The sequence below is a fragment of the Vipera ursinii genome, assembly GCF_947247035.1.
Source record: "Vipera ursinii genome assembly, chromosome: 1".
NCBI classification, from domain to species: Eukaryota; Metazoa; Chordata; class Lepidosauria; order Squamata; family Viperidae; genus Vipera; species Vipera ursinii.
This window is the reverse complement of record NC_139512.1, coordinates 86399291-86426770: the sequence shown is the minus strand read 5'-3', so window position 1 is coordinate 86426770 and position 27480 is coordinate 86399291. Positions and strand designations below refer to the sequence as shown.

The 27480-nt window shown below is 40.7% G+C and overlaps 1 protein-coding gene across 2 annotated transcripts in view; it reads left to right on the top strand.

Annotated features, from left to right (window-relative positions):
• The window catches only part of TPCN2 (two pore segment channel 2), a 104408-nt gene that overhangs the window by 32834 nt on the left and 44094 nt on the right, over window positions 1-27480 (top strand). The window contains exons 20-25 of one of the 2 annotated variants that reach the window (XM_083348363.1): window positions 4497-4573; window positions 7221-7299; window positions 7448-7530; window positions 8859-8940; window positions 9894-9979; window positions 10926-11050. In XM_083348363.1, the coding sequence (XP_083204489.1) occupies window positions 4497-4573; window positions 7221-7299; window positions 7448-7530; window positions 8859-8940; window positions 9894-9979; window positions 10926-11004 (486 nt within the window). In that variant the 3' untranslated portion in view covers window positions 11005-11050. Of the gene's footprint in view, window positions 1-4496; window positions 4574-7220; window positions 7300-7447; window positions 7531-8858; window positions 8941-9893; window positions 9980-10925; window positions 11689-27480 lie in introns of those variants that run through there. The other variant, XM_083348362.1, reaches the window with a different exon arrangement.

Here is a 27480-nt window from a genome sequence, read left to right as displayed (position 1 = left end):
GGTCAAGCACCCAGTACAAAGATAATAATAAGTTTATGTGTACGGGACCTCCCTAGGTTTATAGGCATAAATCTATTGTAAAAAAATACAATTAAAAAAAGACATGGACTAAGAATGAGCTGTGAACTTCCAGGATCTATGGAATACTAACAGCATCTGACTCATGGAAAACTAATTTGTCAGCTAAAAAGAGTGTAATATACCCAGTCTTGTGGGGAGGGAATGGGAGGCATACTTGGAGCCTAAAAAAATACTTCCCAGAGAAAGAGGATATTTCTAGATGCAGGGATATTTTCACAGATGAACGATGCCTTTCATATTTGCTGCATTTCCTCGCTCTTGTATTACTGTTAAACTATTCAGGAAACAAGCTTCAACACAGCATCAAAAGATATCGTAGTTGGAGGGATACAGGGATACCCATGAGGCCTATGCATGCTGGTTGGAGTCTTTAATGTTGTTGTTTTTAAGGAACGATGCTTTGCACAGTTAGGATAAATGAGTCCTGCAGAGTGAGTGTAGAGTAAGGGTGGACTTGGTGTCAGCAGGGAAGCAAAGGTACACTTGCAAGCCTTCTACACATTTCAAGAGTATTTCAGGAAAGAAGAGAAAAATATTTCATGAATTTTTATGAAATTAAAGAAGGAAAATGCTAATTGATATTGTTTGCGAGCCAGAGAAGTTCAAGGGCAGCTGAAATCCTGACAGCTTATATAGTCTTAAAACATCCAGTTTTAGGACGCTGTTTGCTTTTAAGATTTTTTTAAAAATTGCTTTGGGGAATGGGGAAAAGTCTGGGGAATGGGGAAGCTTTTCCCAGTCTTATTTATTTGCTCTCCCCAAGACACGCAGCTATGAAGAAGGTAGGAGCCATGTAAGAATTTTCTTGGAGTGTGCGTTATGATATTTTTTTGAAATTCTCCATGTACCAAATTATTCATAGAGCATATGGTATTTGTGTTTGTGTGCGCGCATGTATGTGTGTGTGTTTGCACCCGTGCCTTTGGCTCAGTCTTGAGTCCTAGCTACAGCTGTACTGGATAAGTCTCTGTAGTTTGCAACACTTTGGGGAGTGGTTTGTCATTACCTTGTATTGTTGAGGAGATTGTGACTGATTCAAAGTCACCCAGCTGGCTTTGTGACTAAGGCTGAACTGTAATTCACAGTCTCCCAATTTCCAGCTTGGTATCTTTAATCACTATACCAACAGACAGACTGACACTCTGTTTTTAGCTCTCTGTTTCTCAAAAGAAAATAATAATAATTTAAAATATAAGCAGTCTTCAATTTAAGACCACAATCGGGATTGGAATTTCCATTGTAGGTCAGAACAGACATAAAGTGTGACAGAGCCAGATTTGCCAGCCATTTTTATCACAGTTGTTAAGTGAATCACTGTGGTTGTTAAGTGATTCATGCATTTGCTAAATGAATGAGCAGTTATGAATCCCCTGTTATGTCAGAAGCTTGCTGGAAAGGTTGCAAGTCACAATCACATGACCGCAGGATGCTGCAACTGTCATAAATGAGAGCCAGTTGACAAGACCTGAATTGTGATCACATGACTGCAGAAGGTGTTGCAACCTTTGTAGCTTCGAAGACAGGCTTTAAGTTACATTTCCCAAGGTCACTGTAACTTGGAACTGTCATTAAACAATCATAAGTCAAGGACTCCTGCTCATCTCCTGATGACTACATGGGCAGGTCCGTATAATTTGGGAACTTGTAGTAGTTTACCAAAATGTTTTTTTTCCCCACTTAGTCATGTGGTATGGCTGTGGGATTGCCTGTAGTCTCTCATCCAAGTACTTTTAATATTCTGAGATTAGCAAAGAACAGTTAGATATTGGCCTTAAACCATCTCTTGACTTGAAGTAACCCAGAGATTTCTAGTGAATGTTCTATAGTAAATGTAATGAATGTTATTGGACAATTCCATCAGTTTGGCACTGAGGGAGAAAGAGAATCTTTCTGATTCTGTCAACAGTTAATGGTTTCAGTTAAATAGCTCCTATCCTTAACTTTTTTCTGTTCACTTGTGGCCTTTTTGAGAATCACATCTTTAAATAGTAGTACCTGAATTTGTTTCTCCTACTTGTTCTTCATCTCCCTACTTCTGATGATACTTGCATTATTAATGGATCCTTTGAATTATAATGGTCAGTATTGACTCCCAATCCATTATTAATCAACAGCAGTTCGTCATTGTTATTTTTGTTACTGTTATTATTTGTATTGTTTGCTAAAGTGGCATTTATTAAATTATTTTCAGATAATAAATGTTTGGACAATCTGAAACTTCAGGAAGGAGTCAATGAGCTGTACATTTAATTCTTGGTGTCTGCAAATTGGGCAAAAAAAAGCATTTTATTTACCCTATGTATCAAAGCAATAAAAAGTATTTCTACAACTGGAGAAAGAGAGAGGGAGGGAGAGAGAGAAAAAATGTAAATAATTAAATAATCAAATACATGTACGTAATTGCCCATCTAACAAAAATAGTTGCATTATCTATTCCATTCATTCTGCTAGATTGATGAAAGATTAAACCTCAAGAAACCATAGTCACTCATCAATTCTTTTACTACGGGGGAGGAGAAAATTTCCTGCTCAGAAGAACAATTGGTCTCCTTTGTACTAATCCACAGTGATTACTTCAAGTTTTAGTTGTATAATACTGTTATCATTTCCTAATAGGGTAGCCATGGGTTTTGCAGAATATTCCTGCTTTAGAAACAGATTCTAGAGTAGAACTAATTATCTTTCATGTTTAGAATGGGTCTTTTCTCTTTCTTAATTTTGAGAATTATTTACTTTCTCTCTTCCCCCCCCACTCTCTTTCTTTCTCCATTTATAGAAACATTTTTATTGCTTTGAGACATGTAGTCATTTGTGTGCAGTCCTTATAATATACTACCTACTTCATTTAAAGAGATTTAGATAATAATTAATTTGACTTGTTATGATTATCACTAGGAGGAAAGCTCCACCTATTGGCAGTTTTATGCATTGCAGGGTGAAGATAATCCAGTGCAATTAAAATCTTTTAAATAGTTTGGCAAATAATTCATGGGATTTTTTCCATAACAGAGACATAAATACTAACAATTTTCCCAGGCTCACTGAAATGTTTATCTTCCTTAAAGCAAGGCCAGCAATAACATGTGTGTATGAGAAAAAGAGGAATACACATACAATTTGTGTATGCTGCATTTTGATATTATAAGCAACTGTGACTCCATTAGATTTGCTGTGATATCCTGTTCCTTTAAAAAAAAAGACCTATCTAGGTAACATTTGAAAGCATTTATGTGATCATTTTTATAAAAGAAATTGACATTAAAAAAACATTATGATGCTTTTCTGCCAGAAAGTACTTAGTGCCCATCTGAAAATCAGGTTAATGAGAATCACAGTGAAGTGATTAATTGTTTGAAGGAACATCTATTATGTGCAGAAGTACTATAGCCTGCCTCTGTGTATATGCATTTGTAGGAATAGCAATGGATAAAGTTTAGGTTATTTGGATATTTGGCTGCAGCCCCCAAACAATATGAGAGGAGAAGCTGTTATAACATTAGGAAGAGCATTACAGGGTTAGAAGGCATATGAATAGGAAGGTGATTTAAATTTTCTTGAGTGTCTATATCTTCTTTTAAAATTGCCAAACAAGGGTCTTTTGTATAGCTGTTGTCTTCATTCCCTCTCTCTTTTTATAATCCAAAGTTAACAATTCTCTTTTTGTTCCTGGAAAATACAAGCTTGACTATGGATAAGTCCAGGTAACATGGCAAGCCATAAATAAAGCACATCCCTGGATTTTTCAGTTACTGTTTCTCCTGAGCAATGCAATGACTTACAGCAAACCTCTTGTGCAGGCTTCTGATAACTGTGAACAACAACAACAACAAAATAATACAACTGTATTCACATAAATAAATGAACATCCCATCATGGGGTCAGTCTCCTGGAAGTATGATGCAAATAGTAGTGTAAGCTTAAACAATGGGGAGAAGTCAAGGGTTCTACAATAATCCACACTTCTGATTTAGTAGGTCACCTAAATCAGGGGTCCCCAATCTTTGGGGAGCAGACCACTACTGAGCTACAGGCTATTGGCTGCTGGGCTGGCCGGTGCACTCGTGTGTGCATGTGCATACAGCCCCACTCACATGAGCATCACAAGAGTCACGGGTGTTTGTGGCCCCATTTGCATGAGCGTTGCTGCAAGTGTTGTGGGTGTTCGTGGCCTCACTCATGCAAGTGTTGCAGGCATTTGCTGCCCCATTCACGCAAGTGCTTATGGTCCCATTTGCGTGAGCAATGAGTGTGTGCACACACACACAAGTGCATGCGTTCACCTCCCAAAAAACCATCCCTTCTTCCCCCCACTCCCACCCTGAATGGTTGGAGAACTCTAACCTAAATGACACTTACACTGTGTTGTTGCATCATTCTCAGTTGGCTGCAGTAGGATGTCAATTTTTATTTCACAGGTGGCTTTCTATGCATTTGCAATAATTGGCATGGAGCTGTTTGGAGGCACCATTACTCCCATGCAGGGCAATGTCAGGTAAGATGGCAGTCAGCATGCCATTCCTGCTTGGAAGAAGGCCAGAAGTTACAGTTGGTCTGTGTAGCCTCTAGCATAGCATGGAAATAGATCTGTAACACTGCTAAATGTTAATAATCTGTTGTGATAAAGATTTTTGGGAGATGTTTCTCATACAAATTAGGCTGATTTATACAGGTAGTCCTCAACTTATGACCACAACTGGCTCCGAAACTTCCATTGGTAAGCAAAGTGGTTGTTAAATGAGCCTCGAGCTACTTTACAATCTTTTTTTGTCACAGTTCCTAAATGAATTATCTTGGTTGTTAAGTGAATCATAATCATTAAGGGAATCTGGCTTTCCCCCTTAACTTAGTTTGTTTAAACCAGCTGGGAAGAGTGCAAATGGAGATCACATGGCCCTGTGACACAGCAACTGTCATAAATAAATGCCAGTTGCCAAATACCAAGATTTTGATCATGTGACCATGGGGATGTTGCAATGGTGATGATTATGAGTGTGTAAATCACCTTTTTTCAGTGCTGTTGTAACTTTGAATGGCTGTTAAACAAATGATCGCACACCGAGAACTACCTGTATAAGGCTACAGAGAGAGGGATTTTTTAAACATTAAAATCATACCAGATGTGATTGTATATGTCTATACTGCCTCTAGGAATAATTATCCATAAAGCATTGATTAAAGTTGGAAGCTGTCATATTTCTATAATACACACAGTCCTCGACTTACAACAGTTCATTTAGTGACCATTCGAAGTTACAACAACACTGAAAAAAGTGACCTATGAGTGTTTTTCACACTTATGAGCATTGCAGCATCCCCATTTATCACCTGCTCAAAATTGGCAGCTGACTCAAATTTATGACCGTTGCAGTGTCCCAGGGTCATGTGTCTCCTTTTGTGACCATTGACAAGCAAAGTCAATGAGGGAGCCAGATTCACTTAACAGCCATGTGACTAACTTAGCAGCTGCAGTGATTCCCTTAACAGCTGTGGCAAGAAAGGTTGTAAAATGGGGCAACACTCACTTAACAACTGTCTCGCTTAGCAACAGCAATTTTGGGCTCAATTGTGATCACAAGTTGAGGACTGTGTGTACTCTATTTGCAACTGGTGGTCCACCCGTCATTATAAATAAACTTAGAAGACAGTTTTCTACTTTGGAAAACTGCCCACCCCACATCACTGCCAGTCTGTCAAGCTGTCTGATATGTTAAACCTTTCGCCCCCCCCCTCCATCTACCAATGTGGATTTGTACAGCTACTCCTCTACTGTCTCTTGAACCTGTGAACCTCCTCCCCCTGCTTCCCTTTTCAGCCCTTTATCTTTTGCCTCTCCTCCTTATCTAGCTTGTTAGAGGGAGAAAGGTGGCACATTAGCGGCTTTTGATGTGGGACAGCAGGGCAGAGGCAGAGGTTGTTTGTTTGTTGAGCCATCACTAGGATTAGTGTGATGGACAGCAGGAAAAAAACATTGGCAGGAAGTTCCTCCTTGATCCCAAACTTAGAAATATTTCAAAAGGGAAGAAGCTTAACTTCCCTATAGCACTGAGCTTTGGAAAGTATTTTGGAAGTGTGGCATGGCCTAGACCAGGGGTAGGCAACGTTGGCTCTTTTATGACTCACGGACTTCAACTCCCAGAATTCCTGAGCCAGCATGGCTCAGCTTGGAAACCTCTCCCTTTCTCCTCAGCATAGCTGTCTCAGGAATTCTGGGAGTTGAAGTCCATGAGTCATAAAAGAGCCAACGGTGCCTAACCCCGGCCTAGACTCTTCATTTTTCTCCTATTTGAACCAGAGGTGCAAGAATAACCCTCAGTTTTGCACTGGGCTTACTTCAAAACTTCAGCATGAGATCTAAGTTACTAACTGATATGTTTCTGGCCAGCTGGTTATATGAATCTGAATATGGAGATTCTTCAGTCCAGACACTCTTTCTTTGAAACTATGCAAATAAGAAGAATGTAGAGCTATCATGGGCCAGTTTGCTCTCTTGTGGAAGAGTCTGTTAACAATAGGGTTTCTAAGATTCAACTGTGCTTGAAAGTTAAGCTTTGTAAAACCTGGTTGTAATTTCATCACAATGAAGAAAAATCACTGAATTTGGGGATCTTCTTTTAAGAGAATGTCTTTAGAGTGGAGTCCTTGCAGAGAAAAGGATTCTGGACTGAATGATTCCTACTTGTAAGTCCCCCGCTAACACTACAGGTAGTCCTTGACTTACAGCTGTTAATTGAACAATGATTCAGATGGCCTTGGGGAAAAATGAGTTATGATCTTTATTTGCACTTGCAATCCTCACACTTCCCTCACAGTCATGTGATCTCCGTTCAGGCATTTAACAACTGGCTTGCTTTTATGACCAGTTGCAGCATCCTGCAATCAGGTGATTGTGATTTGTGATCTTTTTCTGCCAATTTTCTGCCAACTTTCTCACTATATTCTTTTAGCTTTGAAGCATCTTAATTCTTTTTTTCTACATTTTAAGAGATTTAAAATCTCCAGGCTTAATTTTCCTTTTCATTGTAAGAAATCTAAAAGTATATTTATAATAAAAGAATCAGCAAATTTAACATTTGATCTGTGCAGTGCCACTATGCATATAGTGATGAAATAATTTCCAGTTATTTGTTATTCCATTATAGCCTTGTAAGTAATACAACTTTGCAGTGTGGCACATTTGAACAACTGGAGTATTGGCCAAACAACTTTGATGATTTTGCTGTGAGTATTACTCAATGTGTATTAATTAGTTGCTTTGATTAATTACTAGTTTGTTTGTTTGATAGCTCCAGGTTTTCTCTTATATATTATGAAACTCTCATAATAGGTTAATGTACATTTCAACTACTTTTCTTAATCCATAATACAGGCATCACTAGTGATTTTGTGGGATGTGATGGTTGTGAACAACTGGCAAGTTTTCTTGGATGCATATTCCAGATATTTATCTCCGTGAGTAATGAGAAAATGCTTTTTTTTGCAATGCATTTGATAACCTAATACAGATATGGACTTCTCAAATCTTATCAGACAGGTCTCCAATTTTTTTTAAAAAAAATATGTGGTTTATTTCTTACCATATACTCTGTTTTGTTGCTTCCTTGGCCTATATGCCAACCAGGTTGGCTGGCTCAGGAATTCTGGGAGTTGAAGTCCACGAGTCATAAAAGAGCCAAGGTCGCCTACCCCTGGTCTATGCAGAAGCAGCAAAACCAGGATCCCTACTACATGGCAGACTCTCTCATCATTGTCGTTAGTTTTACAGTGTGTGGTCCTTGATGTTCAGCAAACCCCTGTTGAGTAATGAAATATCTGCAAAAAAACAGCCAAGCTCAGAGAGCGCCAAGGACCCCACAGTTGAACTCTGACCGATAAATATTCTCTTCTATTAGTTTTATGCTCTCAGAGAAAGTGAAAACAGAATGGGAACAAGTTGGTTGCCTGTTCTGGAGCGCTGCCAGGATAAGCCAGGAATCAGCAATAACAAGCTAGTATAGCAAGAGGGGTATAGAGAATATATTTTTTTAAAAAGCTAGTTACGATACATAAACTGCAAAAAATCTAGAACCGGTAACAGCCTTAATTAGATTAGAACATATGAGCAATAGAGTTATCTATGGAGATTTTCAGTCATCAAGACTTATGGACTTCAACTCCCAGAATTCCTTAGCCAGCCAAAACTGGCTGAGGAATTCTGGGAGTTGAAGTCCACAAGTCTTAAAGTTGCCAAGTTTGAAGACCCCAGATCTAAGTCATGGTTGTCCCAAAGGTATTTTTTTCCAAAAAGCATTTGGACTTTCTTGTTTTTTTCCCCCTTGAAAACATTTTGCTTCTCATCCAAGAAACTTCAGTTCTTCAGAACTGAAGAAGCTTCTTGGATGAGAAGTGAAACATTTTCAAAGGGAACAAAACCAAGAAAGTCCAATTGCCTTTTGGAAAAAGCACCTTTGGGACAAGCAGTAGAGTGGATTTAGAGTGTGTATCCAGAGGGTATCTAGGGCAAAAAAAGGGGGGGGGGAAGGGAAGAAAAATCAACAAGAAAATTCTAGAGCAGCAAAAATGCTAAAAGGCCACAAGAAAGATTTAAGTGGCAGGAATAATTCATCTATGAGAATACAAGGATATCTAACTTTGTAATTTGTAAAAGGAACTGGAAAGAATACCACACAGGAAATGTGTGGTGTGCTACAGGTCACACAGTGCAGGGAATTCTACGCCTGGAATTGTAATAATAGGCATGACTTGATTTTATTCTCCTCCTTTTTTTCTTTCTTTTGCAGCTGGTCAAAATTGTACTTTGTCACCTGGTGGTTGACTTCCTCTGTCATCTGGGTCAACCTTTTTATAGCCTTGCTTTTAGAGGTAAGGCTTGACTGGTCATCCAAAGCAGTAGGCTTCAAGAACACATGAGCATTTATGGGTGGTTTCACTTGGAGTAGCAAATTTCCTGATGTCACACTAGGATGGACAGCATATACAGTACTAAGTTTTCTGGAAAATTTATTTTTAGGTTGGGTTACTAGAGTTGAAAGTGCATGACTTTCCATGGAGGCACCTTTCGCACAAACACATGACTTTAATGTTAGGTCTCAGAAGTCTTACATATTACTGTTGATGATACTTACCCGGAGTACCTTAGGTTGGGCAGCTTCGAGTTGATTTGTCAGATACGTTTCTTTGAATTGTTAAGAAAGGAAGAAAGTACGCTGTCCATAGAAATTTGTGCAGCAGCTTTCCTTAAATCTTATAGAATGCAATCTTCTCTTTTTTAAACATCCGAATTTCAACACAGTTATAGTTTTTGTTACTGTGACTTCCACAAATAGGTAAAGGTAAAGGTTCCCCCCGCACATGCATGCTAGTTGTTTCCGACTCTAAGGGCTGGTGCTCATCTCCGTTTCAAAGCCAAAGAGCCAGCGCTTGTCCGAGGACGTCTCTGTGGTCATGTGGCCGGCATGACTGGACGCCAAAGGCGCACGGAACACTGTTACCCACCATAGTGGTCCCTATTTTTCTACTTGCATTTTTACATGCTTTCGAACTGCTAGGTTGGCAGAAGCTGGGACGAGTAACAGGCGCTCACTCTGTTACGCGGCACTCGGGATTCGACCCGCCAAACTGCCGACCTTCTGATCGACAGGCTCAGCGTCCTAACCCACTGAGGCACCGCGTCCCTTTTACCACAAATAGCCACGTCTGATTATATGCTAATCACATGTATTGGCTGTGTGCCTTGAATTTTTTAAACCTATTGCAAATGAATTGAGTAAGAGGCTTCTCTCTCTTAAAATGGTATTGGTTTCCTTAAATTGCAGAATTTTATTCATAAATGGGATCGTCGCTGCCATAGGCCATCTCTCTCTGAAGTTGAATATCAAATGACAGTGGAACTCCTCTTCAGGTACAAGCACAGCAATGCATGCAGCAGCTTTATATTTTTAATTGAAAAAAGAAACTAACAGAGGACTCGAGTGAGGAAAATGAGCAATAACAATTATTTTCTTTACTGCTAGGACTAAAACACTGCAAGGAGAAATAGCATCAGGGACTCCATTCAGAGAGTGCCAGAATTTAGAGAATGTTGCCCTATTTTTCTTATCTGATTACAGGTAGTCCCCGACTTATGACCAAAATTGAGCCAAACATTTCTGTTGCTAAGTGACACATTTGTTAAGTGAGTTTTGCCCCATTTTATGACCTTTCTTGCCACAGCTGTTAAGTGAATTGCTGCAGTTGTTAAGTTAGTCAAATGGTTGTTAAGTGAATCTGGCTTCCCCATTGACTTGACTTGTCAGAAGGTTGCTAAAAGGGATCACATGATCCTGGGACAGTGCAACCGTCATAGATATGAGTCAATTGCCAAGCATCTGAATTTTGATCGCATGACTGTGGGGATGCTGCAACGGTCATAAATGTGAAAAACGGTTATAAGTTACTTTTTCCGGTGCTGCTGTACCTTCGAACGCTCACTAAATGAACTATTGTAAGTCGAGGACTACCTATATACTATACTAGCAAAGTTGCTAGAGAATTTGTTTTAAAATAAAATAAAATATAATTTTGCATATGAAGTATCTATTGGGAATTGAATAATGAATGATAGACTATAGGGCAGGGGTATCAAACTCACAAAGTCACGTGACATGTCACGACGTATCACGACTTTCTCCATTGCCAGAGCTGGGGTAGGCGTGGTTTTGGCAGGACGCATCCGGCCTGCAATGTTATAGGGGCTTTTAATGTTGAAATGCCTAGGGAAGTTATTTCTGGTGTGTAAAAATATGTACAATGTCTGTACTAAGGCACTGATTCTGCTATTTTTCAGTGATTCTGGCTTGTTCTTGCAGGGATGTTTTGGAAGAACCAACAGAGGAAGAACTGATTGCAAGACTTCACCAGCATCCACATATGCATCTATATAGATGACACCTAGCTGGAAGTGGCAATCCAGCCTCATCATGCCTGCATGCAGGTTTTATAGCTAAAGAGAAGACAGCTCTTATTTCTTTCTAGAAAGAGTGCTAATTTGATTTTATTTTTGAATGTTGCCTACAATAGACGGCCTTTAAAGATCACTTGGGCTCATTTTAAACATATTTTTAAATTCTAATTTGACTTCCTTTTAAGTTGACTTATGGAGTAGATAATTATGGAGTATTAATTGCTTTTAAGAAAGGGAAATGGATCAGTGATACTGCACTTTATAGTAAATGTGGTGGAAGAGAAATAATTATGTCTGCCGGCCTGGTGCAGTACAGACAGTACAAAAAGCAAACCTTCTTCAGAGGCAAGCTTTCTTTTTTAGTATTTGTTCTGTGATATGCTAGGATAGTGCCTTATTGTTAGCAAAATGTTTTAGTAAATGTCTAAACGTTTCAAATACAGGATAAAAGTTTAAAACCTAAAGGTAGGGATTCATGTAAAAAATTGTTATTTTATATGTTCCAATGCAGCAAGCTATTTTAGAAAGAAGAAGTATACAATAATACAATTCCAGTTTTGGGGACTTGAATTCATGGCATCAAGGTGCATAAAGCTTTGTCTCCCTGCCCCTCTAATCCCCTTCGTTATCAGGATCAGCTAAACTGAGGCAATGTAGACCAGGGGTAGGCAACCTCGGCTCTTTTATGACTCATGGACTTCAACTCCCAAAATTCCTGAGTCAGCATAAAAGAGCCGAGGTTGCCTACCCCTGATCTAGACTAAGACCCATTGGGAATAGAATGGGTTACAACCTCTATTTCTTGTTTGAGGCTCAACTTTGCCTTGTTTTACCTTTTTGGTGAAGCCTGCTCTGTGTGTGTCCTTAGTGAAATAAGTACTATAGAGGAAAACAGTTGAAATAATTGTCAGGGACTAAGTCTGTGTCTCATACTTGGGTTCACAGGCAAGTTTTGTAACTGTCCACATGTATTGTGGCAAACATTTTGTGAGTACTACCCAACCCATTTTGCAAGGACATATGACACACAGACTTTATTCAAATTGCACCCATTGGCCATAAAATTTGGACACCTCTTTCAAATAAAAATACAACATTGTTTCATGCCAGTAAAAACAATTATAGAAATTAAATCTTAGTCCTTTTAATCATATCAGTAGCAAATTTATTTGTGTTGGCTATGTTATGATTCCATCAGGTATTATGTAAAACCTCTATCTGCGTGACTCCCTGGGATTCCCTAAGATACATGGATAGATAAAAGAAGCTCTTTACAAGGATGAATGCTATAATAAGAACAACAAATCTAATTGAGATATCTTTGGTCTGAAGAGATGACCGACCTAGTGATGGAATTCAATGAATTATAGAGCTCCCATTCTATTATAGAGCTCCCATTCTATTATTAATTTATTCATTCAAGGATGCTAAATAGTCTTATTCTTCTGCTTTCTGTCTAACTTCTGAATTTTTTCATCCTTGCTGAAAGGAAATTCTTTGACATTTGATTAAATAACTATGATCATCTCATAATATTTGCTTAATTAAAAATGTATTCAAATATTAATTCTCTTCCTTAGGTGACAGTTCTGTTCATATAATATATGCAGTGTTTCTCAACCTCAGCATCTTGAAGATACGTGGAAATGCCTGAGTAATTCTGAAAGTTGAAGTACACACATCTTAAAGTTGTTGAGGTAGAAAAAACACTGACATATATAAAGGCCATATTTTACCTCACCCAATTTTCTGGGTCCACACAATATACTGAGGCATTAATTCATCATTAATTCACATAAGAGTTTGCTTCGAATATTGTGCAAGAGATTATGCACTGAGCCATTTTTGGTATGCTCATAGAGTTCAAAAGCACTGGTTTTGTACATTCTAAGAAGTGTTAAGCTCAAAACAGCACAGTTTCCAGAAGTCTCAAAACAATTTTTGAGTGCTCATTATGAGGACATTTGTGAAGTTTTATGCTTGAAATGGTTCAAAATGAAATCTGTGGCATACAAGGCAAAACTCTTAGTCCTCTGGAAATTGAGTATTTCTCTTTTGGACTATGCTGATTTAGTCATTCCAGGGATGCTCCAGTGATTTTTCCTAAAGTTAATCCTCTGAACTGGAATCAGTTTGTGGTTTTTCCAAACATGATCCTGTCCTGTTTTATGCAGAATGCCACAAACCAGTTCTAGAAAAGTGCTGAATATTACATTTTGCAGTGGTAGATTTTTTTTTAATATCCCTGTTAGACTATAATGTGATTGCTAATTTTTAGTTTATTATGTCCTACAAACACAGATCAGTTTTGTATTTTTGACCTAAATAAAAGAGGAGGGAATAGTTAAAAAGTAGCTGTATTTATCTCTAAGTAATTTTTCCTTTAAAATGCAAAGGTGGATTTGGATTTGCAGAGAAAGTGCCAATGTATCTAAATGGATTTTGTTTCTTTTGAGAAATGTTAAACTGAGAGCAAATATAGCAGCTGCTGCTAGATATTTTTTTAAAAAAAGATTTAGTTATTCTCTACTTGCCTTAATTAATAATAAGGTAAGTAAATATTAAAGTAGAAAGACAATTTGTTCCATATCACAGAGTACGGAAGCTGAGAGACTGGTATACCAACCCTTGCATCTAGGAAAATATTTATGCATTATAAAAATAAAAAACATTAATTTAACAGTTATTATTGATCAATAGGCATTTCATTTGCTATGGTCTGGGTTTCTGATGTGTGTTCCTTTGGATAGCATGAGATTTTTTTTCCTCATCGATAGAACTCCCATTTCCAAAAGAAAATCCTTCCTTAACTATATTACATATGGATTGCATTTTGAATTACCCTTCCTTAAAAATTCTTTTACACAAAGAATGTTAAGGAAGAGTAACTCTGCTGTAGCCTTTCTCTGAAATATTAAATCTGTTTTATGCTTCCATCCTTCCAAGGTTGGTAAAATGAGGACCCAGATTGTTGGGGGCAGTATGCAGACTCTGTAAACTGCTTAGAGGGGGCTGGAAAGCATTGTGAAGCGGTATATAAGTTTTAGTGCTATTGCTATTTATATCTACAGAACATTTGGCATTCTTTTAAGCCCAGAATTTTCATAGCTTACTTTAAGGGTGAGGACCCTTTGATATTCAGGCTGATGCTGATGGTAGCATCTTTCACTATTGGCTGTATTTCTAGGGCCGTTGAAGCAAGAGGACAAGACATTCCTCTGTCCCTGGCTTGTTTTGGTTTGATTTATTTTTTTGGTCATCAGTAACAATTACTATGAAGAACATGATTATGTAACATTTTGTTAATTTTAAGCTTAAGAAAAATGAGCATTTTTCTGTACTCAAGACAGCAGGTATAACTTCCAAACATTCTTCATGCTACTTTTTTCTTCTAGTGGTGCAATTCGGGCAGTTCATTGCTCTAGGTTTACCAGTGCAATATAAATGTTGAATTTCTCATGCTCTGAGAACATATGGAGAAACCACTAAAGTTGTTTGCATATTGTCAAGTTTTATGTATTAACTTGGAAAAAAAAGGAAATTGTAAAATGTATCTTACGTGAGTCCTTTTTTAAGAGCACAGATGTTAGCATATGTAATTAAAATATTTTTGAAACAGTTGGAGTTTTATAAATTATTTTGTATTTGTACTAGCATTAAATCTGAAGTCCCAAATCTCAAGCACTTTGGCTTTCTTCACGCATAATTGTTTTTTGAAGATGGCGGACGTGTCGGGCTGAGCTCCGTGAGCTCCGGCTATGGGGCGTCCTTTTGGAGTCCCTCAGGGGTCTTTTCGGGCCCACTGGGTAGGGGATGTGGATTTTAATCCACGAAGTGAATTACGAGGCAAATGAGGAGGCAGTTTGGCTGCTTGCCTGTTCCATCTGCGCGTCGCCTTTCCCTCGCCTGTTTGCCTGTTTGTCTCCCGCGGTGCTGCTGGGTTCGGCTTTTTCGGCCTGCCGGTCTCTGCTGCCCTGGTGTCTCCGGACCTCTCTTAGGAGGCTGCGGTCGGCAGCGGGGGTGTTTTCATCTGTCTTGGGCTGCCTGGGCTGTCGGGTCGGCGCTGCTGCTTCGGACGATTTTCGGCCGTTTTCGGCGGCGTTCTCGGCGTCCCTGGAGCTTTCGGCGTCTTCAGAGCCCCAGCTGATCGGCGCTTCCGTGAGAGGGGAGGAGAGCCTGTATGAGAAGCCTGCAGACTATTCTGGTGGCGGCGGCAGCAGCAGCAGCGGCAATGGCGGCAGCGGCGGCGGAGACACTTTATTGTTGGACCTGCCTGTGCCGTTTGTTGGCGGCTGCGGCGTCTTCGGGCCATTTGGCGGCGGAGAAGACAGCTGCTTGTTATTTTACTGATGGGGCTGCCCTTTGTGCGGGTTCTGGGTTACTGCCGGCGATGGAGGTGGCGATGGCGGCGGCGTCCTCGGGCTGCTTTGGGCGGTGGAGAGGACGACCATGGCGACAGCGATTCGTTGATTTCCGGCTGCTTGAGATGATGGCGGCGACGGTGATGGTGATGGTGGCGTCTCCGTGGCCTATTGGCCTGTTCTGTCGGCAGCAACGACATTTGTGGCAACGATGGCGATACAACGGACTGCCAACTTATTCATTAACTTATTTGCTATCTTATTTATTAACTTTCCATCTGCCTCCTTCTTTCCCCTTTGGACTGGGACGGACCTGGGCACGGGCCACAGTGGAAGAGTGGCCTGTTTTACATCGGCAGCCCCATAGAGGTGGGAGCTCTGTGGGTGCTGCCCCACCCAGGGTGGGCATTTTGGACCATCCCCGGAGGCAGACTCGCGCCCCGTTGTGAGAGGACGGGTTGTGGTATGCCCCTGGGAGCATCCAACCAAGTGGCAGTTGGTTGGTGGATGGCCCAAATGTCCCACTCCTTTCCTTCGATCCTCCTGTTGGTTTTAATTGTTGGACTGCCCTTTCTGGACTTGCTGACTGGATGCATCGATATTCCGATACGGACTTACTCGCCCTCAGGGGTGCCCCCCTCTCCTGGGTGCGTCCCGCCTTCTTTTCTTTCCCTAGTCTCGATGAGGGGCCCAATTGTTGGGACCCTGAGAGATGGCCGGGAAAGGCCAGGGGCTCTCGATATAAACCTAATAAGAGGCCCCTGGTTAATTTTTTAGCCAAATTTTTTAGGGGGTTGGGGAGGGGGGTGGGGGGTAGTGGTTGTCTGGCGGTGGGGGGTAGCCAAACAACTTTGTTGCAGGCCAGGCCTGGGTCTGACGGCGTTCGGGGGGAGCGGGTTGTGGTTACATCTGGGGCTCTTGAGCGGGTCGTGGGACTACCAATTCCCACGACGGGGAAAGGCAGCAGGCGGAGAGACAGGGGGCCATATCGTTACCGGGAGGGCCGTCTCCGCTGTTTACAAGCGGTGAGGCGCTCCGACCCTCTGGTTCTTCCCCGAGGTCCCGGGAGCGGGGATGTGCAGCCTCCTGAGCTCCGGCTGGTGTACCTGAATGCCAGGTCCGTGGTTAATAAAGCTCCCCTCGTTAGGGATTTAGTTGAGGGTGAGCATGCGGACCTGGCTTGCATCACGGAGACTTGGTTGGGCCTAGAGGGTGGGGTCCCTCTGGTTGACCTCTGCCCACCAGGTTTCCGGGTGCTACACCGGCCACGAGCTCAAGGTAGGGGTGGGGGAGTGGCGGTTACCATTAGGGAGACCTTATGTCCGCGGGAGACCACCGTTCCTCAGATAGTCGGGTGTGAGTCTCTCTTCATGAGATTTGGTCCTGGGGCGCAGTTGGGCTTGCTGCTGGTGTACATTTCGCCTAGTCGCACAGCGGCAGCTCTGCCCGAGCTGCTCGATATCCTCTCAGGTTTGGTGGTTGAGTTTCCCAAACTTATAGTTTTGGGAGACTTCAATCTACCATCCCTGGGAGGTTCATCTGAGCTAGCTCGGGAGTTCATGGCTTCCATGGCGGCCATGGACCTGACGCAAGTAATTTCAGAGCCAACTCATGAGGGAGGCCACACCCTTGACCTGATTTTTTTATCTAGACGGTGGTTGGATGATCTAGGTGGGGGCTCTCCATTTATTATGCCCCTGTCATGGACCGATCATCATCTCCTGCGGATGGTCTTCCGCTTTGCCACCCCCCGCCGTGGGGGTACGGAGCCAATTAGATGGTACCGCCCCAGACGCTTAATGGATCCTGATAGATTCCAAGCGGCGCTGGGGTCCCCACCTGCCTCCACTGCTCACAGCTCGGCTGATGCCTTAGTGGAAGCCTGGGAAAGGGCAGCCACTGAGGCACTTGACCGGGTTGTACCCTTGCGGCCCCTGACCCGGCGCAGATCCCAGCGAGCTCCATGGTTTTCCGCGGAGCTCCGGGAGATGAAGCGCCGGAAACGGGGCCTAGAGAGCTGCTGGAGGTCTAGCCGATCCGAACCCGACCGGTTGCGGTTAAGAACCTATATTAGGTCTTATCTCGCTGCGATGAGGGTGGCGAGGTGTAATTACTTCTCCACCCTCATCGCGTCCGCAGATAATCGCCCGGCCGCCTTGTTTAGGGTGACTCGCTCACTTCTTAATCAGGAGGTGAGGGAGGATCCCTTGCAAGGTCATGCCGAGGAATTTAGCCATCATCTGTCGGATAAAATCGCTCGGATTCGGACCGGTTTGGACTCCAGCTGGGCAGAGTCGGGCGATCAGGACACGGGCGGTCTTGTCAATGTTATCTGGGAAGAGTTTGATTCTGTGACCCCTGATGAAGTGGACAGGATTATGAGGAGGCTGAGCTCCTCCACATGTTTGTTGGACCCGTGCCCTTCCTGGCTGGTTTATGCAGCTAGGGAGAGGACACGAGGCTGGCTCCAGGCGGTTATATCTGCTTCTCTGAGTGAGGGTTATTTCCCCACCGTCTTGAAGGAGGCGGTGGTGAGACCTCTCCTCAAGAAGCCTGCCCTGGACCCAGCCGTTTTGAACAACTTTCGTCCAGTCTCCAACCTTCGCTTTCTTGCGAAGGTTGTTGAGAGTGTGGTGGCGCATCAGCTCCCTCTGGTCCTGGATGAAGCGGATTATCTGGACCCCTACCAATCGGGTTTCAGGCCCGGGTACAGCACGGAGACGGCATTGGTCGCTCTGGTGAATGATCTCTGGAGGGCGCGGGATAGGGGACATTCCTCTGTCCTAGTCCTATTAGACCTCTCAGCGGCTTTCGATACCATCGACCATGGTATCTTGCTGCGGCGTCTCAGGGGACTGGGAGTGGGAGGCACAGTTCTTCAGTGGTTCTCCTCCTATCTCCTGGGACGCTCGGAGTCGGTGTTGGCAGGGGGGCAGAGATCGGCCCCTAGGTCTCTCGTTTGTGGAGTTCCTCAGGGGTCGGTTCTCTCGCCTCTCCTGTTCAACATCTATATGAAACCGCTGGGTGAGATCATTCGTGGTTTTGGAGTTGGGTATCATCAGTATGCCGATGATACCCAACTTTTCTTTTCGACCCCAAACCACCCCAGTGATGCCCTCGCTGTGATGTCCCGTTGCCTGGAGGCGGTTCGGGTCTGGATGGGGAGGAACAGACTTCAACTCAACCCTGACAAGACTGAGTGGCTGTGCATTCCGGCATCCCGGGACATTCCAAATGTTCCACCTGGATAGGGCTCGCAACTTGGGAGTCCTCCTAGATTCACGGCTTACTTTGGAAGAGCATATAGTGGCCGTGACTAGGGGGGCTTTCGCCCAGGTTCGCCTGGTGCGCCAGTTGCGGCCCTATCTGAACCGGGATGCCCTGTGTACGGTCACTCATGCGCTCGTGACCTCTCGCCTTGACTACTGTAATGCTCTCTACATGGGGCTTCCCTTGAAGACCACTCGGAGGCTCCAACTGGTACAGAATGCGGCCGCGAGAGTTGTCTTGGGAGTTTCCCGGTACTCCCATGTTACACCTTTGCTCCGCGAGCTGCATTGGTTACCAGTTGTCTTTCGGGTGAGGTTCAAGGTGTTGGTTACGACCTTTAAGGCCCTACATGGCATGGGTCCGGGATACCTCGGGGACCACCTGCTGCCGGCATCGACTCCCCTCCGCCCTGTGCGTTCCCACAGAGAGGGCCTCCTCAGGGTGCCGTCAGTCAGGGAATGTCGACTGGTGGCCCCCAGGGGGAGGGCCTTCTCTGTGGGGGCTCCGGCATTATGGAATCAACTGCCGGTGGAGCTCCGGATGGCACCAGACCTCCGAACTTTCCGTCGGGGCCTGAAGACCCACCTGTTCGAATTAGCTGGTCTGGCCTGATGGGGGATTATGGGTTTTTAATTGTTTTTAATTTGTACCACTGTTTTATTGGGCATGGGTTTAATTCCTTTTTTAATTTTTGTATTCTCTTTTTGATATATGCCCTGTGAACCGCCCTGAGTCCCTACCAAGGAGAAGGGCGGTATATAAATCAAATAAACTATAACTAAACTATAACTATAATGATAATGATTGCCCTTTTGCTGTTAGCTTTCAAAAAGATTTAGAGCAGGGGAGTCCAAATTTAGCAAGGTTAAGACTTGTGGACTTATGTTCCCAGAATTCTGGGAGTTGAAGTCCATAAGCCCTAAAGTTGACACGGTTAGGACATCCCTGGTTTAGAGTAAAACTGCAAATACGTAAATTAGATTGATAACAGCATCATAACATCAATAACATCAGACAGATATTGCAGTTTCTACAGATTAGTTTTTAATGAAAAATCATCCACTACATGGTATAGTACAAGGGAGGTATTGCCCCCATGTTGCTTGAGTTGTTGCTTAACATAAACTCAGTGTTATACATAACACAGTTTTTTTGTTATCCTGCAGTTATTAGAGAGATGGTACCTGGCTCATTTCCTCTCCTTCTTCCCCACTTTTTAGATTTACAACAATCCTGTTGGGTAGGTTGAGCAGAAATGACATAGGGGTCTAATCATTGTCTTAAAAAGGAATGTATGATTCTTCCAGGCCTGAAGCCTGCAGGGACTGAGGCTTGATGCTTTCAAGAAACTTGTAGAAGTGTTTACAGGGTTTGGGGTTATCTCTTAATTTGCAAATTTTGTCTTTGGGTTTATTTTCATGAAAATGTTTTGTCTTCATTTAAATGAATTTTCTAAAGACAGGCAGTCCTCATATGTCTGCAAGCTGCACACCTTTCTGAGGGAGTTTACGTGAAAATAAGAACGGCACCTTCCGAATATACTTTTAGGCCCAACTATTTCTGAATCAGACTTTTTATTAGGAATGCAGCATTCTTCTACCTCCTTTGGAAGGCATTTCATAGTGATAATAGCATCATAGAAATGTTGGTGTCTTTTATAAATAACAAACGGCAAAAATGGAAGATGTTGCTGTTCTTGCTGTCAATGTCAGATCTATACGGGTGATTCATTTTGTAAACCCTTTTGGATGCTGCATGTAAAAAGTGGCTGAAGATATGTTTTCATCTTGAGAGAAAAATGTCAGGCACTTTCCACTTTATTTTTGCTTGGGAACTTATTTTAAGCATATTACTTCTTTCAAAGATGGCCAATTTTCTTCTTGAGTTATAGCTTCCTTCCTGATAATGGTGACCAATGATGAACCCCAAAGCATAGCAGTATCTGGGAAACCAATACATTGCTTCCCCCTGCTTTAAACAGATACAGTAATCTTCAGAGACTTTTGCCAATCGGGTCAAGGATAAGTGAAAAGTAATTCCCCCCCCCTATTTTAAATATGCTCATCTGACTGCACAATGAGCCACAATATGTGCATATATAAGCAGGCAAATTGCTCCATCCTTCTTAGTTACATCCACCCACCCACAGTTTTATTACAGGTCAGGGGTCTACTGAATGGGTCTCATATAAGTAGTATAGTATTTTTTATAATATATACAATGTTAAAATACTGGGATGATGTATGTGAATGGAAAGTTTAGACATTTAAAGGTAATTAGGTTTGAGAGAATTATAACAGAAGAATGATTTGAATACCGAGGGGAAAGTAAGCTTAAATAAGAATTTTGAAAACAGGACATATAGTGACTCAATAAGATGACTTTTATAAATATATTTGAAATATAAACCGCTCAGAAAAGATGTTTTATGTGGATGTTATAGGATATATAAGTAGTATGGTATCTTTATAATATATGAAATATGAAAATATTGGGATGGGGTATGTAAATGAAAAGTTTGGATATTTAGGTAATTAATTTTGAGAAAACAATGACTGATAAGAATGGTTTGAATACTGAGGGGAAACTAAGTTTAAATAAGAATTTTGAAAACAGGACACATAGTGACCTAACAAGATGACTTTTACAAATACAACTGAAACATAAGTTAATTAGAAAAGATGTTATATATGGATGTTATTGTTATCTGACCAAACACAATGTTTATATCCAACCTTGTATGTATTGAAAATATTATATTTATCTAATGTTGACAAAGGAGAATAACATTGGAAGAAGGGAAGATCAAGGAAACATACTATTAATATATTGATCATGGAATTATATAAATTAATTATTATTGTTTTTTAAAATATATGAACCCAGAAACACGCTGTTTACTAAGCACTGATGATTGTTATTGCAAAAAATCAATAAAATATATTTTAAAAAATAAATAAAACTCCAGACACTAAACACACATGCATTTTCATATATGGACGCTTAATAAGTGACTTTATGCCAGGAGGTACTGTATCTCAGCCCAACTATTTGCGGGGTTGTTACAGGAAAAAATGGTGAAAAGGCTGTTCCAGTTGGGTTTATGTTAAGGTATAAAGTGGTTTGTTTGTTTCTGGTTTTTGATGTTATATGAACCTAGATATTCTAGAAAGATCATGCCTTACAAATTAGTACAGTATTGCATAAACCTGGGTAATTGTGAACTGGCTTAGTGTGATCTGTACACATATAATTTATATGAATCTGTACACATATAATTATATGAATTCCTGAAAGAAAGACCAAGTTATAAGTCCAACATGAATTAATTTTAGAAAGTGAATGCATGAAGCCTAAGAACATTATATCTATGCAACTGATGAATAATTACTGTAATCTAATCTGAAAAAGGGAGAGTGGTAAAGCTGTTTAGGAGAGGAGACTAAATGGTTTGACTTTCCAAATGAGAGATGTCTTTTGTTGAGCATGAGTGAAAAATCACTTTTTCTTGGTCAGTTGGAAAGCTCAGCTAGATGGCCTCCTAATCCACACTGTTCTGCTCCTAAAATGTATGTGAGACTTATCGTGCAGGATTGGATTCTGGCAGCTTAAGTTGCAGTTCTCCCCAGCTTAGGAGTGTGGTTTTGTTCCATCAAATCTGCAATACTATAGTGTTGAACTGCCACAGGCTTGGGCCCTGTCAATATGGCGATAGCGCTTTACAATAATGATCTTATTAAGGTGAGCTAGAGAGCTTGTCTGACCTGTATTATTTTACTCAGTTACATCTCCTTTCTGCGTTTTGGGTTGAACTGGTTCCAGCCCTAATGTGCCGCTGAGCTGTTGCCAGTGTGTGTGTGTGTTTTTTTTAATTAAGCAATAGTCTTAGAAAGTAAAACTTGAGTCTTTAATGTGGCCTCTCCTACTTGTTTTAATACTGGTGAGAATAATCTTATATTTCACCAAAACTATGTGTATTTAGTTTCTGGCTTCCTGGATAATTGAGGGTTCCTATTAAGAAGACGTGAACAATTCTTGCTATAGAAAAACTGCTGGATAGGCCTCCTCTGTTTGGAATTAAAGGTGAAGGTGTTAAAGCCAGACAATAGCATTCAGATCAAAGTATCCAGCAGAAGGGGGCCACAAGAAGCGCAGATTGTCCCATTGCATCACAAAAGGTGCCACCTCTCTTTCTCTGTAATTGAATTTCATGAAAGAACAAGGCTATTCTTTCCGAGTGTAATTTAACCAGCCCACTGGCTGGATGGGCAAGGAAAGCACCTGCTTTGTTTCCTTGAGGTGTGGGCAACCGACCCTCCTATCCGAACGGGGGGTGGTGGTGGTTAACTCATAACTCCAATTTGTGGAGGCAGCAGCAACACCTGTTGGTCAACCCAGATGATAACCTCATTCATGGCCCAGTATTAAGCACATTTTGAATTCTTTTCCATGAAGATTGTATGTTCACATATCTTGTAAAATGAGGTGCTCCTTCTCAGTGCCACCAATCCAAACCTCTTCATTTTGTCCACTGTTTTCACTTTGACAAAAATGTCTCCTGGACATGTGGAAATGCGAAAGGGCAAGAAAGCGACGGTGGCTAGAAGTAGGAATACTGCTTCATTTGCCAGAATTGTATCAGAGATATATAATATTGGCGAGAAGTCTCCTTCATAGTTTCATGTAGAGCTAGATCTTATGAAAAATGTATTTCTTTTATTCACAAAGATTGTCCAAATCATGTAATATATATATTTCACTAGGCCAAGAGCAATGATACTTGGGGTTATCTAAAAGATGTTTGCTAAGATCAAATGTTTTAAGATGTAACCAAAATATTACCATATCATTCCCTTGGGCTTTATTCCCCTTAAATCAAGTCATAGTTAGCTGTCAGAAAAGTGTTTTGCTTATATGAGTGCCTTGATCCATTGCTTTTATATGTGCTTTTCTTAAATTGAACCAGAAATTCACAATTGTCACCAAGCATATTCACTGTATTGTCAACATTCTGTATTGATGAACTAGCAATTCAACTTCTTGAGTATCTAAGATTACATTTAAAGTAAAATTTAACCTATTAAAGTACATTTGAAAGTATTGATAATACTGTCCCAAAGTCATGTACCCAATTCTTTCTACCAATTATCCTCTTTATAAATTTCTATGCAGGTAGAATACAGATAATTCTGTCATGGTATTTTTAAAATTTAAATGGTTTTAACTGTAACCCTATGTTCCACCAGATGTCCAAGTATGGTGAGATCATAGGATTTTTTTAATCTCATATTTGAGAATAGAGAGAAACATAATTTCAGAAGACCTTTTGTGCAAAATATGTATGTATATATTTTACTGTTGAAATTCTACAGTCACAGAATTTAGCAAAAAAAAAAGGCATTCTGAAATTTCTCCTTGTACTTTAGATCAACAAGAACCAAAGTTCTGTTTTGTGAGAGAAATTCTGAGCAAACTTTGGTGGAAGGGAAATTGGGAGGAGGGGAAAAAAAGAAATATGAGTAGGCAATGGCAGTATGCACTTGAACAAAACTGAAACATGATGTTTTAGGAGAGAGAGATTTTTAACTATCTCCAAATAGGTTGAACGCAGTGTATTAATTGTTTATTTTTTCGGTGAAAGGAAAAAAAGATGGTAAAAATGCCCAAATTGTGGAATCCAACCAGGGAAATGTTAGCACCACATTTTGAGACATTCTGCTATACACCATATGCTTGTATTCACAGTAAGGGCATCTCTTTGGGGGGATGTTCTTTATAGCTTATGGTTTGAATGGAAAGTGCACATTTTAAAACGGACTATCTGCTAAAGGTAATACAGTACACCACTTGGTCGCTAGATGGCACTGGATTTAGTTATATCTAGATGAAGTTGGACCTTTACTGCTTTGCTTTCAGTTTTAGAAGGACAATAATCTTGTCTGATTTCCACATTGTTGTTTCTCCTGGAGCTTCCATGACAGCTAGTGCTACCTGTCAGGAGCCAAGAATCAGCTCTTGCTTCTAGGCTATTTTCAAGGATAGCCCTAGTCAGAGTGCATTGCAATAATCTGGTTATAAGATTTTTGAAGATAATACATTCTTCAAGTCTAGTTCAACTTTAGGTGGACATAATCCATGTCATTTTCTTGGAAATAATGCTGAGATGTTTTGCCACTGCATTTTTCCAGAATGTTTTTTTTTTAATTTTCCAGCGTAGAACTCTCAATCCTAGACAGATGCATCAGGGTTAGCAGGCAACCATTAAGAAGCAGAGGATTGCTGCATTTCACAGCTGTTTTCTACTGGCCAACTGGAATGTGGCAGTCTATATTTGGTAGCCTTAGCCTACAACCATGCATACTTCTGGAAGTTTCCCATCCAAATACTATACATCAAAGCATTACCTTATCCAAACATAGTCAAGTGATTCCAGTTGCTGAGGCCACAGGATTACAGGACATGGATACCTGAAGCCAGGTTATTCCAGTCCTGGAAATTTCATAGCTGACATATTAGCTATCCTTCATTAATACTTAATTAATTGGATTATGGATGATGTTACTTGTATAAAGCCAAGAGGAGAACTTCCTGATTATACCGTATCTATTCTTTTGTGGACTTACTCGGAGTACCATAACTATGATCCATTGAATGCAGTTATAGACTTCCATCAAAACTTCCAGATCAGCTCAAAAAGACCGGGAGTCGAGGGATTGTGGGTAAACATGTACTCCCCGTTCTGTTTCATTACTACATTTGCTGACTGATGAAGACAGCTAGGGCGACTGGCTGAAGTGGAGAGTGTGGTTTAATTCAGGCTCTTGTGATTCACCTCATGTGAACCAAGGATGCCCTTGCTCAAACCTTCATCTCTTAATCTCTACCTTTGCAAGGTGTTTTATCAGGTGCTTCATATCCAGTGAAGGACTTTACACTCCTGGATTTTATATCCCCAAGGCTTTACTGGGTTCGACTTCTGGAAGGCAGGGCTTCCATTCTCCATAAGCTTTGTACTTTGCCGCACAGTATTATTATTGTTTCCTCTATTTTGAATGGGTGCCACAACATTGCTGTGCAAATATAATTATCAGGAAGATTGTATAAGTCCACACAATAGAAAGAACGCCATATATTTCCTTACAGTCACCTAGTTCAAGCCAGTTATCATCAAACATATGATACAACAGGTGCAGGTTTTACCTTCCTATATTCCAAATGTGTCACCACCATAAAAAAAGTCACACAGTTTGGGCAGTGTTTTGTAAGGGTATGAAGCAAGTTGTTCCTATACTTGGCCAGGGTTTTTGCTATTCCAGTATATTGTTGGCATAGTCAGATCCCTAATTACTATTCCATGTAAATACTTTAAAAGTGCTGTGCAAATCAAAATTTAATTGTAGTGCTTCCGTGCAGCAAAATTAAAAAACAAAAAACACAACCACCCTTGCAACACAAGTATTTCTGCTCTTAGGCTATAGACCAGAAAGAACAGAGAGACTTTGCCTTAATTTATATAATTGGCTTGCTGTCTTGCTGCCACGTGTATATGGATAATTCATAGATTTCCTTGCATCAGATCCTTTTTAGAGTACTGAGTGAATAGGAAGAAAACACACTGAAATATAATGCTAAACCAATCTGGGGGTAAAATAAATAATCTTCCCAGAGATATTAAAGTATATGTATCTGAGACATCGATATACAAGAAACTTTCTCAGTTTTAATTCACATTTTTATAGTCACTAGATGGCATCCATGCTTGTTGTATTTTTGAAGGCAAATTTGTCAGTTGTTTGGATAATCAGATATATAGACAGTACTATGAGAAATGTGCCAACAAAATTGAATGGTTTCTTTTATACAATCTGCAGTTGTTATTTTATCATTATTTAATTATAGAATTTCTACTTTTCATTATTTAATTTCCTCTTCATTTCTAAGAAAATCCTATAGTATATAACATAGCTGGAAAAAAAACAACCCTCAGCTCCTCCATTATGGTTTAAATGGATTGACTGACTAATCAAAATGCAGACTATTAAAGTGGCTAACTTTATAAGAGGTTGGGGAAAAAAACAATTGGAAAATTTATAGAAGAGGGGTATTTTATTTAAACAATAGCAAATTAGTTTACAGAAGAGGGGTGTTTTACTTCCTTCATCCTAAAATCTGAAAGTTCCCACTATTATACATTTGTTTTATTGAATGCCATTTCAGTTTATTTAAGTTGTGAAAATATGCACACAAACCTATACATATGGACCATTATAAATTCGGATGCCATACTTGTAACTTAACAAGTAACCATCAATATCAATTTCATTTTCCAGATGAGAATATAATTTGTTTTATTATTTATACTGAAAAAAATAAACACAGAGCTTAGGGCAAATGAAGTCATGATTTCCATCAGGAAACTGGAACGAGGCAGGAAGGGGGTGGGAGATTAGCCTTTCCTCTTTCTGTGCAGGAGCCCTGATTAAAATAAAAATCCCCCTCGACTGTTCCTCAGAACATCCCATCTTGAAGTCCTAGTTACTTTTGACTCAAAGATTTAAAAAGCTGGGTGTTCCAAGTCCAGAATTAACATCTCATCCACTTAATAGTTAGACTTGTAAAGTTTATAGTTGGCATTATTCACCCTGTTGTCACTTGTCCTTGGCATGGCCCTTTGTCATTTCCGTCTACAAGATGTCACTCGTTACTTCACTATAACGTTGCCAGTTTTGCTGAGACAAAGCAAGAAGAATTCTGAACACAACCTTTTTCAAACAAAAGCAAGGAGAGACTATTTCTATCTGGCCCAGGCACAATCTGCAAAAGTGGTGG